We start from the raw sequence: 14,315 nt of genomic DNA, 5'->3' as shown, positions 1-14,315 counted from the left end.
TTACAAAAAACTCCTTTGCTCTTTTCATCTTTTATATAGTCCCTGGCCACCTTTAGCTTTTCTTCCATAGCTTTTCAATCCTGCCAGTTTTCATCATGTGGAGCACAAATTTGAAAGAAAATAATTTGAGCATATTGCTCTGCATCTCCGCTCAGCCTTGGCATGTTAGTAGCCCACAACACTAAATCTCCTGTATCCAGGGCCAATGGATATAAGTTAAAACAATTGTTGCCTGCGCATTGATAATAGTACTCATATAATTTGTCCAGATTGGATTGGGGCAGTTGCAGGTGAAGTAGCAGAGAGCATAGAAAGCAAAGCAACAGGAATAGACAGTGGAAAATCTTTTTCAGTTGGCACACAGGGAGGAGCAGAGTCTGGGCTAGAATTTACCTCAGGATATCATATACCAACCCCACTCTCGAGATGCTGCTTTTCCCAAGCTCAGTTATCCCATGCACATCAACAGTCCATCTGCCCCGTGTACTGGTTCTGTAATCTATGTTGAAGGCAAATCAAAACAGACTCCTTGAAACCCCCTGTGTGGCCACACTTCTGCAGGTTTTGCCCCAGCATGTCAAGTAATATATGGCCCCTCCTCCTGGCATAGCATCACTGTGAGTTTTAGAGATCATTTAATGGTGCCAACTATCTTCTCCCAGTTCTGCCGTGCCTCGGCTAAGTCATCCTCTTCTTTATGCCAGGTACATTGCTCATGCTTCCCAAAACCCACAAAACCCAAACTTGTAGAAGGCAGGACTTGAATCTCCTTTAGAGATCTGACACTCACTAGTTAGTCCTTCCTTACACCAGAGCTCCTGGGTGAAACATCTACTGCTGCAAATTTGGATATCTGGTGCTTGGAAGAAAACAGGCAAGTGAACAAGTGCCTCACTTGGGTTGCCGAGCTGTTAAAGAAATTTTTGACACTAAGCTCTCATGTTCACTAGATATATTTATTGGCACAGGTCAAGCATGAAATCTGGTAGCCTGAGCTGGATGCCACATAAGAGGAACCCAAAAATCTCTGAAAATCCCAGGGCAATTACACCCTTACAATCTAAAATCTCCACCCCCCATAGTCATCACCATTTTCATTGCTATTGGAGTAATCATATTCATTGTCATTGGAGTCACCATCTTCACTGCTATTGGAACTGTCACTGTCGATGTAATCATCACCATCTTCATAGCTATTGGAATTATCATCACTGATGCCATCATTACCATCTTCATAGTTATTGGAATTTTCATCACTGATGAAATCACCACCATCATCATTGCCATCATCACCATCGTCACTGTCATCATCACCATCGTCATTGTCGTTGTCCTTGCCATCAGAAAGGTCATTTTTAACACCATCATCACCATCTTCATTGCTACTGGAATTGTCACCGTTGACACCATCATCGCCATCACCACTGTCATTGTCACCATTACCATTGTCATTTTCCTTGCCATCATTTTTATCACCATCTTCCTTGCTGTTAGAATGGTCACTCTTGACACCATCATCACCAACATCACTGTGGTTGTCACCATGATTATGATCATTGCAATCACAAAGTTGACTTCTATTACCATCATCACCATCATGGTCATTGGCATTGTGGCCATCATCACCAGTTTCACTGCTATTGGACTCACCACTTTTATGGCTATTGGAATCACCCATTTCATTTCTATTGGAGCTGTTGTTGTCATTGTCACCATCACCACCATTGCTGTCAGGCACTGTGCTGGGCTTTTCCCCAGGCTCAAGGCTCAGGGTTCTTCCCAGCTGTCCTGGTGGTGGCCACCCAGCTGGAGCTACTCCATGGAACTCTGCAGGAGAGCAGAAAGCAGCAGCATCAGCCCCAGCATGCTGTCCTTCCATCCACTGCTCCCACCCAGCAGCCCACTTAACCACGATGCTGTGCTGTCTTCTCCTCTGCTGCTTTTCCTGGGGGGCTTTCAGGGCTCTGCCTGACCCCTGCTGCCCTCAAGGCTGAGGCAACTCACCATGCTGCTGCCTCCCAGCTCATGGCAGTGTCATGGTGGGGCTGGTGCCTGAGGGGCTCTCCTGGGCACCTCTGCCCTGGGGCCAGCAGCCACATGGGCTCCAGGTACGCCGGGGAGTCGGGGAGAGGTGGCACTGTGCCACAGTTCAGTGTGGCACTGGGTGAGCCCCACATGGCTTGGGCTCATCCCCCCAATTCACCCCACGGCTTCCCTGGCCCTCACAAGGCAGCAATCTGGCACCTGCCAGCACCTGCAAAACACCCGTGATTCTATGAAAATAAGGAAAAAACATTCTTAAATGTTCTTCCCACCCACCCATACTTGCCTGCAATGGGTGCTGCCTGCAGCTGTGCCCACAGGGAGAGGAGCCCCAGCAGGAGGATGCCTGGTGCCATGCTGATGAAGTCTGTGTCCAGGGCTGCGCCAACTGGCAATTTAAAGGGTCTAGCAGGGAGCCCGGGTCCAGGAATGGGAGGAGGCAGGCCACAGGTGACTTCGGGAACCTCCCACATTTGCCTTTAATTCTGTTTACCGAAGAGCCACTCCAGCTCCACCCACAGCCAAGGCAGGAGCAGGATCCAGACTTGGCTGCACTCCAAGGAGGACAGCACAAGGACTGAAGGATGGAAGGGAGATCCAGGACTGCACAGAGGCAGATTCTTTACTGCTGCTCTCAGCAGGAATGCCCATGATAACCTTTATCCACAGCAGTGACCCCAGCGCCAGGCTCTGCCCCAGTGCTGGACTCTGCTGCAGGCAGGAGCCTGTCCTGGCCCTGCCATCCTGGATGGAGCAGGATCAGGGCAAGAGCACCTGGCAGCAGCACCAGGAGCTCCCTTTTTCCACATGCAAAATGCCCTTCATTCAAGGCTCCTGTTTCACACGTGGAGATTCTTTGCAGATTTTTGTAGGTCAAGGATTCAAGGCTTCATTTGAACACTTGGCTCTGAACCATCCCGTTCTCAAGCAGAGGGCTCCAGCTCTTTCAGAGTTCCTACTGTCCGCTGCCAGGTTTAGGCACACAAATGAGCTCAAAGTTTCCCGAGCAAGTTCATGTTGGTCCCCATGGTCCTCCTGCTCTGTGGCCTCCCCAGGACCTTCCTTTTCACAGCATAGCCCATGCAGCTCAGCTCACTCTGGACAAAGTCAGAGCTCAGTATGTCTTTCCCCCAGACCAACCAGACTCCATTAACCAGGCCTCCATCAGCTTTTGGGAACTCCTGAACATGAATTGCAGGATTTAGTGTCCATGCATGAGAGCCCTATTAATTTACACACAACATTCAATAACCACATGAATTTGCAATGGGAGTGCACACTTACTGCATGTACAAACACCAGATTATTTACTGTCCAAGCGAACATCTGCTCCAATGAAATATTGCTGCACTAAAATAGACCTCTCTGGAGGAAAAGGTCTTGGGACTTCAAGCAAAAGAGCTCACCTGTGCTGAGGAGGGCACAGGAATCTGTCTGCAAACTGCCAGCCAAACTGCTGGCCTTCACCAGAAACTCACAGTCAGAGTAAATGAAAATTAGATGCAATGCCACACTGCCTTCCTTTCCTCTGCATATGATCTCAGGGTAAAGACATATTTAATATGTTTAAGGCAGCAGATTAAGCTTAACTAAGATCCAATTCTGTGAGTGCTAACCCATCTACACCAAGCTATTCTCCAGTCACCCAGGAGTGTGAGTTGGCATCTGATTTTCCAATTTTTTCCTTCTCTATTTAATTATTTCTTTCTGCATTACACACAAAGCAATGTGCAATGAATAGGGTAGGAGAACTTAAGAACTGGTCTGCCCAGGACACATCAGCACCAAGCACAAATGGGTTGGAGTTTCTGGATAATAGATAAAGTTTAAATTTGCAACTGCGGGGTGAGTGAAATTAATGGGTTTGAGATTGATCTTATTGCTACAACTCTAAGCTGGCACTTGACAGGAGCACTGGAAAAGCAAAGTCGTGCTCAAAGAGCTTTCCATCAACATCTCATCAAGGCAATGCAGGGCCAGTGCAAAGGAAGGAGCACAGCTCCGCACAAGTCTCCACAAATCTGTGTGGGAAGAGGGATAATGGCAAGAAAAATGCTTTAAGTACAGGCTTATCCTTCTCCTCCTGCTGTGACTCAAGGTGGATGCAATTCCTCCATGAACCACCCATGTCCACTGGAGATCCGGTGCTCCACGCCTGGCAGCCCGGCCGAACCCGCCGGCCCGGTGCTTATCGCGGGTTTGGGGCTGTTAATCACCGAGCCGGGCACCCCGGGGCAGGCAGTGCTGGCCAGCCAGTGTCAGCAGCACCAACTCCCTTCCACGCACCTGGAAAACCAGCTGGAACAACCTGAGGGATGGCAAGGCTCCTTCCAACCTCAGGAGTGCCACGACGGAGAGCTCAGCACTGCTGCTGTCCCCGTGCTTGCCTGGTGGTTCCTGCTTTTGGGAACAACACCATAATTCTGGCACATTTCTGTTTTAGCAGACCCATAATCCTGGATAACATTTAGGGATCAAATGGAGGAGAATGTCTGACAAGCAAATTGTTCTGATGAAATAAATGCTTGAGGATACTGAGGGTCAGAGATTTGTCCAAAGTCTCCCTGAGAATCAAGCAGGAACATGGGTAACCTCAGCTGTGAACCAGGTGTTCATGTCTGGCAGACATGCACCTACCACAGAGATCCATGGAAAAATTACCATTAAAAACCAGGGCCTGGAGGAGACCCAAATAAGGCACCACATGAGTTAGATTTAGGTGATCCCTGACACACTCTTGAAAAGATATCTCTCTCTGCAAAAGTGTTTTCTCCATCATTGAGAATTTGTTCAGGATTTAAGTCTTCTTGTTAATTGGAAAGCTATTCCAAAGATCTGATGTCAGCCTCACTTAATTCAAATAAACACATAGGACATTTGTCCACCAAGGTGGACAAGATTAACAGTATCACTCTCCTCACCTTTCTCTGGGCATTCGTACAGACACAGTTACTCTTCTTCTCCTCTGGACAATGTCCAGTTTTTATTGCTGACAACTTGAAGCAACCAAAATAAGCACACAAGCAGCCCAGTGCTGGTGATAATGAAGTTATGTTGATGTTGATGATGACTTGGTTGGCCCCACATCCACCACTGGGTTTGTCTAACAGCCCAAAGCTTACCCCGGGTGCAGCCCTGGCCAAAGCAGCAGGAAGGGGACAAAGGCAGGAGCTTCTTCCACCCTGTGAGCCCACGAGTCAGCAGCCTCTGCTCCCACAGCCACTCCAGGCTTCCATGGGAGCCCAGTGTGGTCACTGCAGAGCCAACAGCTACCGCAGGAGAGTCACACTGAGGGGACACAGCCACAGGCTGCAGTGACAGGTGCTGAGAAACACCAGCACAACATCCTCCAGAGGTACCAACACAGCCCCCACAGCATTAGTCACAGAACCACGGAATGGTTTAGGTTGGAAAAGACCTCTGAGATCATCAAATCCAACCTGTGACTGATCACCACCTTGTCGATTAGACCATGGCTCCAGGTGCCATGTGCACTCATCCCTTGAACACAAATGAAACACGACTGAGCATCTGGCAAAGCTGGTGGGAAGGAGATCCCACTTTGCCCCGCAGCACGGCTCAGGGCTGCCCCACTGGCACAGAGGACAGGGACAGCACTTTGAGATGGCTGCTGGAGCACACCCCTGCTCTGCACAGCGAATCCCCTGTGCTTGGCTTCTCCCACTGAATCATCTTGGAATGAGGGAGAATGTTTACCGAAATAGTAAATGGTTTATCAGTGCAAATTGTTATCCAGCTGATTCAACAAAAAAGCTTCTCTTTGACCACAACATGGGGTGAGATTATCTAGAAAACGACAGAAAAGTTGTTTTGACTATTCTGCACACATCAGACAAGATGAGGAAATGCTGGTTTGGGGGTGTTTCCTCAGAAAAGCAACGAGATTCCAGAAAGAGGAATTACACGAGGAAACACGGAGATCACGAAAGACTGGCGTTCACACTCCAGCTGCAGGTACAGAACCCACGTGTGCCCAGCTCCCCCCCGCGCCAGGTCCTGCTCTGGGTGGAACCGGGTGACTTCCAGGGACTGCGCTGCCCTGCCTCGCCCCGCGGCACCGGCGGGGACACCGGGCGGGCACGGCGCGAGCGCAGGGCTGCCGAGCCCGCACCGGGCGCGGCCCCGGCCCGGCCCCGCCGCCGCGGGACGCGTCACGTCCGTCGGGGCGCGATGATGCAGGAGCCGGGTCCCCGCGCATCCGGCCGCCGGCGGCGCGGCGCGGAGCGGGGCCATGGGCGCCGCCCGCGAGGCGGAGCAGCAGCCGGGGCCGCCGGGCGAGGAGGGCCCGGGCGATGTCGAGGAGCAGCTGGTCAGCACGGTGAGGAGGGAGCCGGGCCGGGCCGGGCGGGCAGCGGGCGCGGCGGGGCCGGGGCTGACGCGTGTGTCCCGCAGAGCCCCTGGAACATCATGATCAAGCACCGGCAGGTGCAGCGGCGCGGGCGGCGCTCACAGATGACCACCAGGTACCGCGGGGCCGGGATGGGCGGCCAGGGGACGCGGTGGATGGAGGAGAAGGGTGGGACTGCGGGACCGCGATGGGCGGCCAGGGGACGAGGTGGATGGAGGAGAAGGATGGGACTGCGGGACCGCGATGGGCGGCCAGGGGACGAGGTGGATGGAGGAGAAGGGTGGGACTGCGGGGTCGGGATGGGCGGCCAGGGCACGAGGTGGATGGAGGAGAAGGATGGGACTGCGGGGTCGGGAGGAGCGCCGGGCGCAGGGAGGATCGGGTTAGAGCGGCCGGGGCAGGGGGCTCCGCGCCCCCCTCCTGACCTCTCCTCCCGCAGCTTCACGGACCCCAGCGTGTCCATGGACCTGCTGCGGGCTGTGCTGCAGCCCAGCATCAACGAGGAGATCCAGGGCATCTTCAACAAGTACATGAAGGTGAGCGCTGGGGGCGGGTGGGCAGCAGCAGGTGCGTGGGGACAGCTCGGTGCCACCGAGGCCATCGCGCCTGTCTGCGGGAGCCGAGCTGACACTGCGCAGGCTGTCACCCTCTCCTGCCTTCTCCTCTCCAGTTTTTCCAGACAGCAGCAATCAACGTGCGTGATAACGTTGGGGAGGAGGTGGACCCAGAGCAGCTCATCCAGGAGACCTGTAGGAGCTGCCTGGAGCAGGTGGGTGCTGGGGAGGTGTCTCTTGAGTGCGCAGCCAAGCAAAGCAACCTGGCTAGAATGTGTCCCTCTTTACAGCTTTGCTGTCACTGTGAGGGGACATCCGCAGCCATTGTGTGACTGCTGTGTTGGCATTCATTCTCTCTGGGAAGAAGGGAGCAGTCAGGGCTGGGCAGCTCATGCTGCTTCTTCTCACTGCTGCTGTAAGGAACATGGCACACTGCTGGAGTCCCACAGAAACTGGCCCCCAGCACCCGTCAGAAGGTCCTAGCAGGGTGGGGCAGGATTTTTCCTTTCATGTCTTGCTAATCTGCCAGTTTGCCAGAATTTATCATGCTCCGATTGTGCTTTTGCATCTGGCTGTCTGTGGAAGCGTGGCCTGGTAGCACTCCAAAAGCAAAGCTGTTGCAGGGTTTTTAGGCAGATATGTAGAAGTGGGGGTTGCTTATGGAGCCTTCTCTGAGCCCAGAATCCAGGGAACCTTCTTTGTCTTCCTGCAGGCCAAACTGCTGTTCTCAGATGGCAAAAAGGTGGTTCCCAGGTTGCCCCATGAGCAGGCAGTGCCAAAGGTAATTGTGGTGATTGTACACAGAGGTTTAAATGACTTCTGAAAGCTGGGAGAAGAGTTGGGATTACTTTGTTCTCTGACTCTTCTTGGCTGCCAGTGCAGTAGTGCAGAGACAGAATGGGGGATGTTTGGCTTGAAGGGAATGCAGGGCAAGGAGAATCCCAGGTGTGGGTGCTGCTTGCTGCAGTTCAGTGCTGCTCATGGGGGTGGTCTGGGGTCAGTGTTCACCTGGCCAGGTAGGGAGAAAAGCCCTGCTCATCCCACTGCCCTTCCCTTCCAGCGTGCCCGACAGATGGATGAGGAGCTGAGCCGCCGAGGAAGCCCCATTCCAAAAAAGGTAGGATGGTTTTCTTCACAAGAGAGTTTATGTTTTGGGAAGCCTGGCCCTCATTCCTGGCCATTCCCACAGTGTGAGTGCAGGGAGGTGCACAGGCAGCTTTTTTGAGGTGTTGGAGGTGCTCACTCTGGCGCAGGCAGTGTTTTTGCCTGTGACAAAAGAAGCAGCTTCCCTGGGAGAGGGAGGGTTGCTGAGAGGGTTCCCTCAGGCAGCACAGCTGGGTCACAGAAGGGTTTCTTCCATGCAGAGGAAGGGGCGGCCTCCTGGACAGAGCCTGTCAAATGACCGTGGAGTCTCAGGCATGGCAACGTGAGTACAAACCCTGAGCTAGAGCCCCTGTTTCGGGAGGGCAGGGACAATGAGGCTGCGTGTGGGGAGCACAGAAACCCCACAGACTCCTCTCTTACAGAGAAGTAATGGGAGCTCTTCTGGGTATGGGCAGAAGCAGGGTTAGGTTGAGGTGTTCCCCTCAGGAGGCAAAGACCTTAAAGGGAGGGATTTTTAAACAGGCCCAAAGGGGTGAAAAGGTCCAGATGGACCATCCAGAATGAGTGGTGAGACACAGGGGATAGTGGGATCTGGGCAACCAGGAGAGGAGAATGTGCAGCAAAGTTGAAGGTCCAAAGCCGGGCGCTGTGGGGAAATGGAGGGTGTGAAAAAATGGTGGATTTGGAAGGGTTTGAGCTCAGTCCCTGCTGCTGGTGGTGACTAAGCTGATCCCACTGGGACTCATTCTTACTGTGTTTTCCTTCCCCTCAGGTGGAAGCTCAAAGTCTCTGAGCCTGTGAAAAGGGATGGACCAAAGGTATTAGCTGTCCGACACTGCTGGGCTCCCTCTCTCCTCCCCTTTGCTCCCACCAGCAGGAGCACAGGACAGCGCGGGCTGTGCCCTGCCCTTGGGCAGGGCGGGAGCAAGAAGAGGAAGCGAAGTGCCCGGAGGCCTTTGCTGGTCTCCCCAGGCACCCAGCCCGTAGCCCTGCAGTGTGGTGCCGCTGAGGGAGGCCTGAGGAGACCGGGAGTAGCCAGGAGAATCCCACAAGTGTTTCCCACGAGGGAAACTGCTTAGATCAGCCCAGACGGAATGTAACATCCCTCCCCTGAGGAAGGCTGGAGGTCATTGGCCAGCTCCCTCCCTCCCAGTCTGGAGGCAGCTCCAAGGTTCCCTTGTCAAAGAGCCGAGGCTTGTGGAGCATGGCCAGCAGCAACTTCATTTCTAATGTTGCCCCTTTTCCAATTGCTCTGTAGTGGGATCCATCCCGACTGACTGAAACCACAACCTTTGTGCTGGGATCTCGAGCAAACAAGTAAGGAACGGCCCTGTCGATGGAGGGTGGTGTCCCCAGGCAGGAGCCCGTGACACTCCTCCCGTCACTTCGCTTCTCTGCCTCAAAAGCAGTAGGAAGGGCTTGGGGAGGAGAGGGGTGTCCCTGTGCTACCACAGCTGCCCTCCCCACAGCCCTAACACCCCTCATGTTCCTATTGCAGAGCTCTCGGGATGGGAGGAACAAGAGGGCGACTCTACATCAAGCATCCCCACCTCTTTAAGGTCAGGTGCCACAGCCAGATGGTTTCCCATGGGAATTAGGAATGTATGTTTCAGCTCCCTTGCTTACTGCCTCCCCCATGTCCTTGTTTGTTGTCTTAGATCGTGTTCCCAAGGTTTGGATAGCACACAACACTAGCCAGTGGTGTCGCAGCCTGCCAAGGCAGCAGGGGTGGCAGAGCCAGGGCTGAGGCTGGAGCAGGGCAGGCGGAGCGGGGGCAGAGCAGAGCGGGGCTTTCAGGGGAGGGTCTGTCACCCGTTCTCAGCTCGGTCCTTGCTGCTTTATTGCAGTACGCAGCCGACCCGCAGGATAAGCACTGGCTGACAGAGCAGCAGCACATGAGGGCCATTGGGGGCAAGATGGTGAGTACGGCCGGGCGCAGGGCCCGCCGCGGGGCCAGGCGGCGGTGGCAGGATAGGCAGGGCACGGGGACACGGCGCTGCCAAGGTCTGTCCCCTCCCACAGGACTGGGGCATGGGCCAGGAGGCACGGCTGGCTCCCACAGGGACAGTGGTGGCTGGGGGGTGTGGGCCTGCCCTGGCTGCCCCTCGCAGGCACCCTGAGGTGTCCCCTGCCTTGTGCCACAGGCCTACCTCCTCATTGAAGAGGACATTCGGGATTTGGCCGCCAGTGAGGATTACAGGTGAGGACCGAAGCAGAAATTCTGAAAGTGCTGCTGGGCCTGAGGCTGCTTCTTGGGGGGCCCCCACCATGTCCTGCCTCAGTGCTACATTGCAGAGACGTCCCGTGCTGGAGGGGCTCTCTGCATGGTGGCTGGGGGCTTGGTTATGGTTGGGGATTGGTGCCCATGGGGCAACTGAGGTTTGGACTTGGTGTTGGTTGGGGATCCATGGTAGGTTTGGGCTCAGTGCTGATTGAGATTCATGGTGGGTTTGGTGGGTCTGGGCCTGGTACTGATGTGTGCCAGGGGACATGGTGGGTCGGCAGTGGGTGCTGTGTCCCTCCATGTCACCCTGTTCCTCCGCAGGGACTCTGTTGATCTGCGGCTGGAAGAGCTGAAGCCCTTCATCCCACCAGCCTGGATGACTGAGAAGATGCAGAAGCACATGGAGACGCTTCGCCGCGGGGGGGACGTGCCGGCCCCCGAGGAGCCCCCCGAACCCTGATGCCCCCCAATAAAGCCGCTTCGCTCGCAGCTCGCCGCTTCCTCGGGCACCGGGCACCGGGCTCGGGCCGCGTCCGGGCCGGCGGGACCCGCGGGGCAGCGGCCAATCAGAGCGCGGAGCGTCACTGCCGGCGCCCGCCGGCCGTTACCGTGGGAGCGGCATCCTCGGCGGGCCGTGATTGGCCGGCTCGAACGGGGCTGCGCGCTGATTGGTGGGGGGGACGCACGTGGAAATATTCAAACGGGGCGCGGGAGCAGGCGGGGCCGCGCGGGACGAGCGGACTGGAGAGTGTCCGGGCCCGGGGCTGCGACCGGGCCGCTCTGCACCGGGGAGGGGTTGGGACTGAGCCGCTCCTGCACCGGAGAGGAGTTGGGATCGAGCCGGTCTGCACTGGAGAGTGGTTGGGGCCCAGCCGCTCTGCACCGGAGAGGAGTTGGGACCGAGCCGCTCTGCACCGGAGAGGGGGTGGCACCCAGCCGCTCTGCACCGAGGGGGTTTGACACTCAGCCGCTCCTGAATCGGAGACCGTCTGGAACGGGATTGGGATCGGGCCGCCGCCTCACGGGAGAGCCCCAAGCACCGCCGCTCGGCACCGGGGAGCCGCAGAGGGGCCCGAGTCCTGCCCCGAGCGGGACTGCGGGAGGGAGGGGGAGAGCAGCGGAGCCCGGTGCGGCGCCGCCCGGGAGCGGCAGCCGGTCCCGCCCGTGACCCGCCGGCAGCGGCGGCCGGTGCCAGTGTGCTGGTCCGTGCCCCGGGAGCCGCTATGGCCTCACAGAACGCCGACCCCGCCGCCGTGTCCAGCGCAGCCGCCCGCAAAGCGGCTGAGACCGGGGCCACGGCGGCCCGCGGCGCGGTGGGGAAGAGGTGAGCGGAACCGGGGCCGGGGCTGAGGGCGGGGGCGGCCTCGGCGAGCCGGCCGGTAACGTGCGCTTTCTCCGCAGGCTGCAGCAAGAGCTGATGGCATTGATGGTGAGTGGGGCCCCGGGGCCGAGCCGGGGATTGGGGATCCTGGGCTTGAGCCGGGGGTTGGGGATCCCAAAGGCACCCGGGACTGAACTGGGTTGGGGGGGTGTCTCGGGGCGTCCCGGGCCGCCCTGACGCGCTGCCCCCGCAGATGTCCGGTGACAAAGGCATTTCTGCCTTCCCCGAGTCCGACAACCTCTTCAAGTGGATCGGGACCATTGACGGCGCCGCCGGGACGGTGAGAGGCGAAATCCCGGTCTGAGGTGGCCCTGACCCTGCCTCACCTTCCTCCCTTCAGCTGAGGGTGTTCCTAGCCCTCCATTGCCCTTGTACCTCTTTTTCTTCGAGGCTTCCCCACACCTCTGGGGCTACAGCCCCCCCTGACTCCTGTCCCACTTGACTCTCACCCCAGGCCTACGAGGAGCTGCGGTACAAGCTGTCACTGGAGTTCCCCAGTGGGTACCCCTACACAGCACCCACCGTGCGGTTCCTGACCCCCTGCTACCACCCCAACGTTGACACCCAGGGCAATATCTGCCTCGACATCCTCAAGGAAAAGTGGTCAGCACTGTATGATGTCCGCACCATCCTGCTCTCCATACAGAGCCTGCTGGCAGGTGGGTCTCGTGGATAAACTGCTGTGGAGTGCTGGGGGAAGGGGTGGTGGTGTTGGGGCTGTCCAACCCAGATCAGGGCTCAAGGGTGTCCAGGTCACCAGCTAACCCAGCCACTGTTTCCAGAGCCAAACATCGAGAGCCCTCTGAACACACATGCTGCTGAGCTCTGGAACAACCAAGTTGGTGAGTACCTGAAGCAGAACCCTCCTGCCCTCTCCCCAGTGGGATGGGCAGCAGCACAGCTCCCAGTGCCTGTCTGGCCCCACAGCTCCCTGGTCACTGCCTCAGGACCCTTGGTGTCATGTTCTCTCTTTCCTCAGCCTACAAGAAGTATGTGCGGGAGACGTACAACAAGCAGACCAAGAGCCAGGAGACCTGACCATCACCACCACCCCTCAACACATCCCCTCCCTCCCGGCCATCCCCCGCGTTCTGTATCATAGGCTGTTTTTAAATTAATGTCGCAGTCCGAGCCATGGTTAATGTATAAATAAATGCAGGTTTATAACTTCTGCAGGGGATTCTGTGGCAGCTCTAGCACACCCTGAGTGCCCAAGAGGCCCCTCTGCAAGTGTGGGCGTGAAGGGTGGAAGGGATACTGACCCCTGTGGGGTAATGAAAGCTTTATCAATATTTGGGGGCCTGGAGCAATTCTATCTACAGGGTGGGAGCAGCCCACACCATAACCTGCAAAGGCAGGGGCTGAGGACTGTAGGGGTACCTCTGTCTCCTGCTCTGTGACAGGGGTGTCACCTCTGCTGCTATCTCCTGCCCCCTTCACAGCACCCCACAGCAGTGCCCAGCGCAGGGGCCGCCCCAGGCCGCTCTCTGTGTGGTGCCACTTGTCTCTGCTGGCTGTGTGGTCTCTGTGGCTTCCACTGTCCATGGTGGAATGTTGGCTCCGCTCTCCATCTCTGCCAGCGTGGCTCTCACCTGCTCGATCTCCTCCTCCAAGCACTGGGCGGTCGGGGGCTGTGTGGGACCCCCTCCTCGCCGGCTGGGCAGCCCCCAGCCCCCCAGCCCGGTGTGCAGCAGGGCAACACCACCCCCTTGCACGGAGAAGAGCTGGCAGAGGTGCTGGGCTCTGTACAGGTCCTGCAGGAAGAGCTCCAGGGCAGAGAGGAAGAGCACCCAGAGCCGCTCCAGCTCCTGCCTCTCCGCAGGGCTCGCCGGGCCCTGACGCAGCCCCGCCAGCAGCGTCCGCCGCAGCCCTGTGGGATAGGCGTGTGAGCTGGGGCGGCCCTGGAGCCCCTCCTTGGCCCCTGTGTGGTGCAGCAGTTCCCTCCTTACCCATGCTGAGCTCACAGGCCTCTGCGCTCCTCCTGCGCCGCTCCTCTCGCAGCCGAGGGCTGTCACTGCTCCCCCCAAGCTGCAGCACCAGCTGCCGGTGTCCGGCCGTGGCCTTGCAGAGGGCAATCTGGGCTGTTGCACAGGTTCCCACTGCCCCCCGCCCACGGCACGCATCCCTTCTGCCTGGTGCCATTATGCCCAGTGAAAAGGCAGGGTCGGGATGCCCACGGTGGCTGCTGGCTCTCCAGGGGGCTCGGCCGCTCTGTGCCACAGCGCTGTGCTTGGGTTTGTGAGCAGCTCTGAGCTGTGTTTTGGTTCGGTGTCCCACCCACCCTGGCTGGGGACTGTACCCCTCCTCTTCCCCTCTGCTCTGCTCCACCCCAGCTGGTCCCCAGGGAGCTGTGATTGCCAGCAGGCTAGCACAGCCTCCTTCACAGAGGGCCACAGGGACAAGTGCCACCTTTCCCCTGTAGGGAGGGGGCTGCTCCTGCCCTTCCACCTTATAGCCAGGTCCTCTGGGGGGGAGATGTGGGTCCCAGTGTGGGGCGGGCAGCGGTGGCTCTCTAGAACCCCTGCAGTCCCACAGCCCTGCCCTGGAGCAGGACTCTCAGGGCCAGGGCCACCCTCTGGCGTGTGAACGAGCTGCTCTGCACGGAAACTCTGAGCTCAGCGCTGGCGCCTGCCCAAGAGG

The 14,315-nt window shown here is 57.3% G+C and overlaps 4 protein-coding genes across 8 annotated transcripts; 2 read left to right on the top strand and 2 right to left on the bottom strand.

Annotated features, from left to right (window-relative positions):
* Positions 1-937: 937 nt before the first annotated feature.
* On the bottom strand, positions 938-2,737 carry LOC146765720 (uncharacterized). Its single transcript, XM_085558126.1, has 2 exons — positions 2,330-2,737; positions 938-1,827 (listed from the first exon to the last, which is right to left on the bottom strand). The coding sequence occupies exons 1-2, from the start codon at positions 2,514-2,516 to the stop codon at positions 1,061-1,063; spliced, it is 954 nt and encodes a 317-aa protein (XP_085414252.1). The 5' UTR covers positions 2,517-2,737; the 3' UTR covers positions 938-1,060.
* A 3,519-nt stretch (positions 2,738-6,256) lies between these two features.
* DNTTIP1 (deoxynucleotidyltransferase terminal interacting protein 1) lies at positions 6,257-10,783 on the top strand. Of its 5 annotated transcripts, XM_021547297.3 has the most exons (13): positions 6,257-6,382; positions 6,457-6,527; positions 6,852-6,948; positions 7,083-7,181; positions 7,679-7,747; positions 8,027-8,083; positions 8,331-8,392; positions 8,843-8,888; positions 9,329-9,387; positions 9,569-9,629; positions 9,918-9,989; positions 10,215-10,270; positions 10,616-10,783. In XM_021547297.3, the coding sequence occupies exons 1-13, from the start codon at positions 6,296-6,298 to the stop codon at positions 10,752-10,754; spliced, it is 975 nt and encodes a 324-aa protein (XP_021402972.1). In that variant the 5' UTR covers positions 6,257-6,295; the 3' UTR covers positions 10,755-10,783. The 5 variants fall into 5 exon arrangements, with proteins under 5 accessions (XP_021402972.1, XP_021402973.1, XP_021402974.1 ...); XM_021547298.3 differs by lacking the exon at positions 7,679-7,747; XM_021547299.3 differs by lacking the exon at positions 9,918-9,989.
* A 218-nt stretch (positions 10,784-11,001) lies between these two features.
* UBE2C (ubiquitin conjugating enzyme E2 C) lies at positions 11,002-12,846 on the top strand. The gene is made up of 6 exons (XM_021547309.4): positions 11,002-11,618; positions 11,696-11,723; positions 11,869-11,955; positions 12,130-12,334; positions 12,458-12,517; positions 12,655-12,846. The coding sequence occupies exons 1-6, from the start codon at positions 11,518-11,520 to the stop codon at positions 12,711-12,713; spliced, it is 540 nt and encodes a 179-aa protein (XP_021402984.1). The 5' UTR covers positions 11,002-11,517; the 3' UTR covers positions 12,714-12,846.
* LOC110479799 (regulator of G protein signaling 9-binding protein-like) lies at positions 12,809-14,230 on the bottom strand. Its single transcript, XM_021547307.3, has 2 exons — positions 13,625-14,230; positions 12,809-13,545 (listed from the first exon to the last, which is right to left on the bottom strand). Exons 1-2 carry the CDS (start codon positions 13,815-13,817, stop codon positions 13,112-13,114), a joined length of 627 nt encoding a protein of 208 aa, XP_021402982.2. The 5' UTR covers positions 13,818-14,230; the 3' UTR covers positions 12,809-13,111.
* Between the last annotated feature and the right edge of the window lie 85 nt (positions 14,231-14,315).

Source organism: Lonchura striata, chromosome 20 (genome assembly GCF_050655825.1).
Source record: "Lonchura striata isolate lonStrDom1 chromosome 20, ASM5065582v1, whole genome shotgun sequence".
In the NCBI taxonomy this organism is placed as follows: domain Eukaryota; kingdom Metazoa; phylum Chordata; class Aves; order Passeriformes; family Estrildidae; genus Lonchura; species Lonchura striata.
The sequence above is the reverse complement of the archived record's forward strand: the minus strand, read 5'-3'. Positions and strand labels throughout refer to the sequence as shown.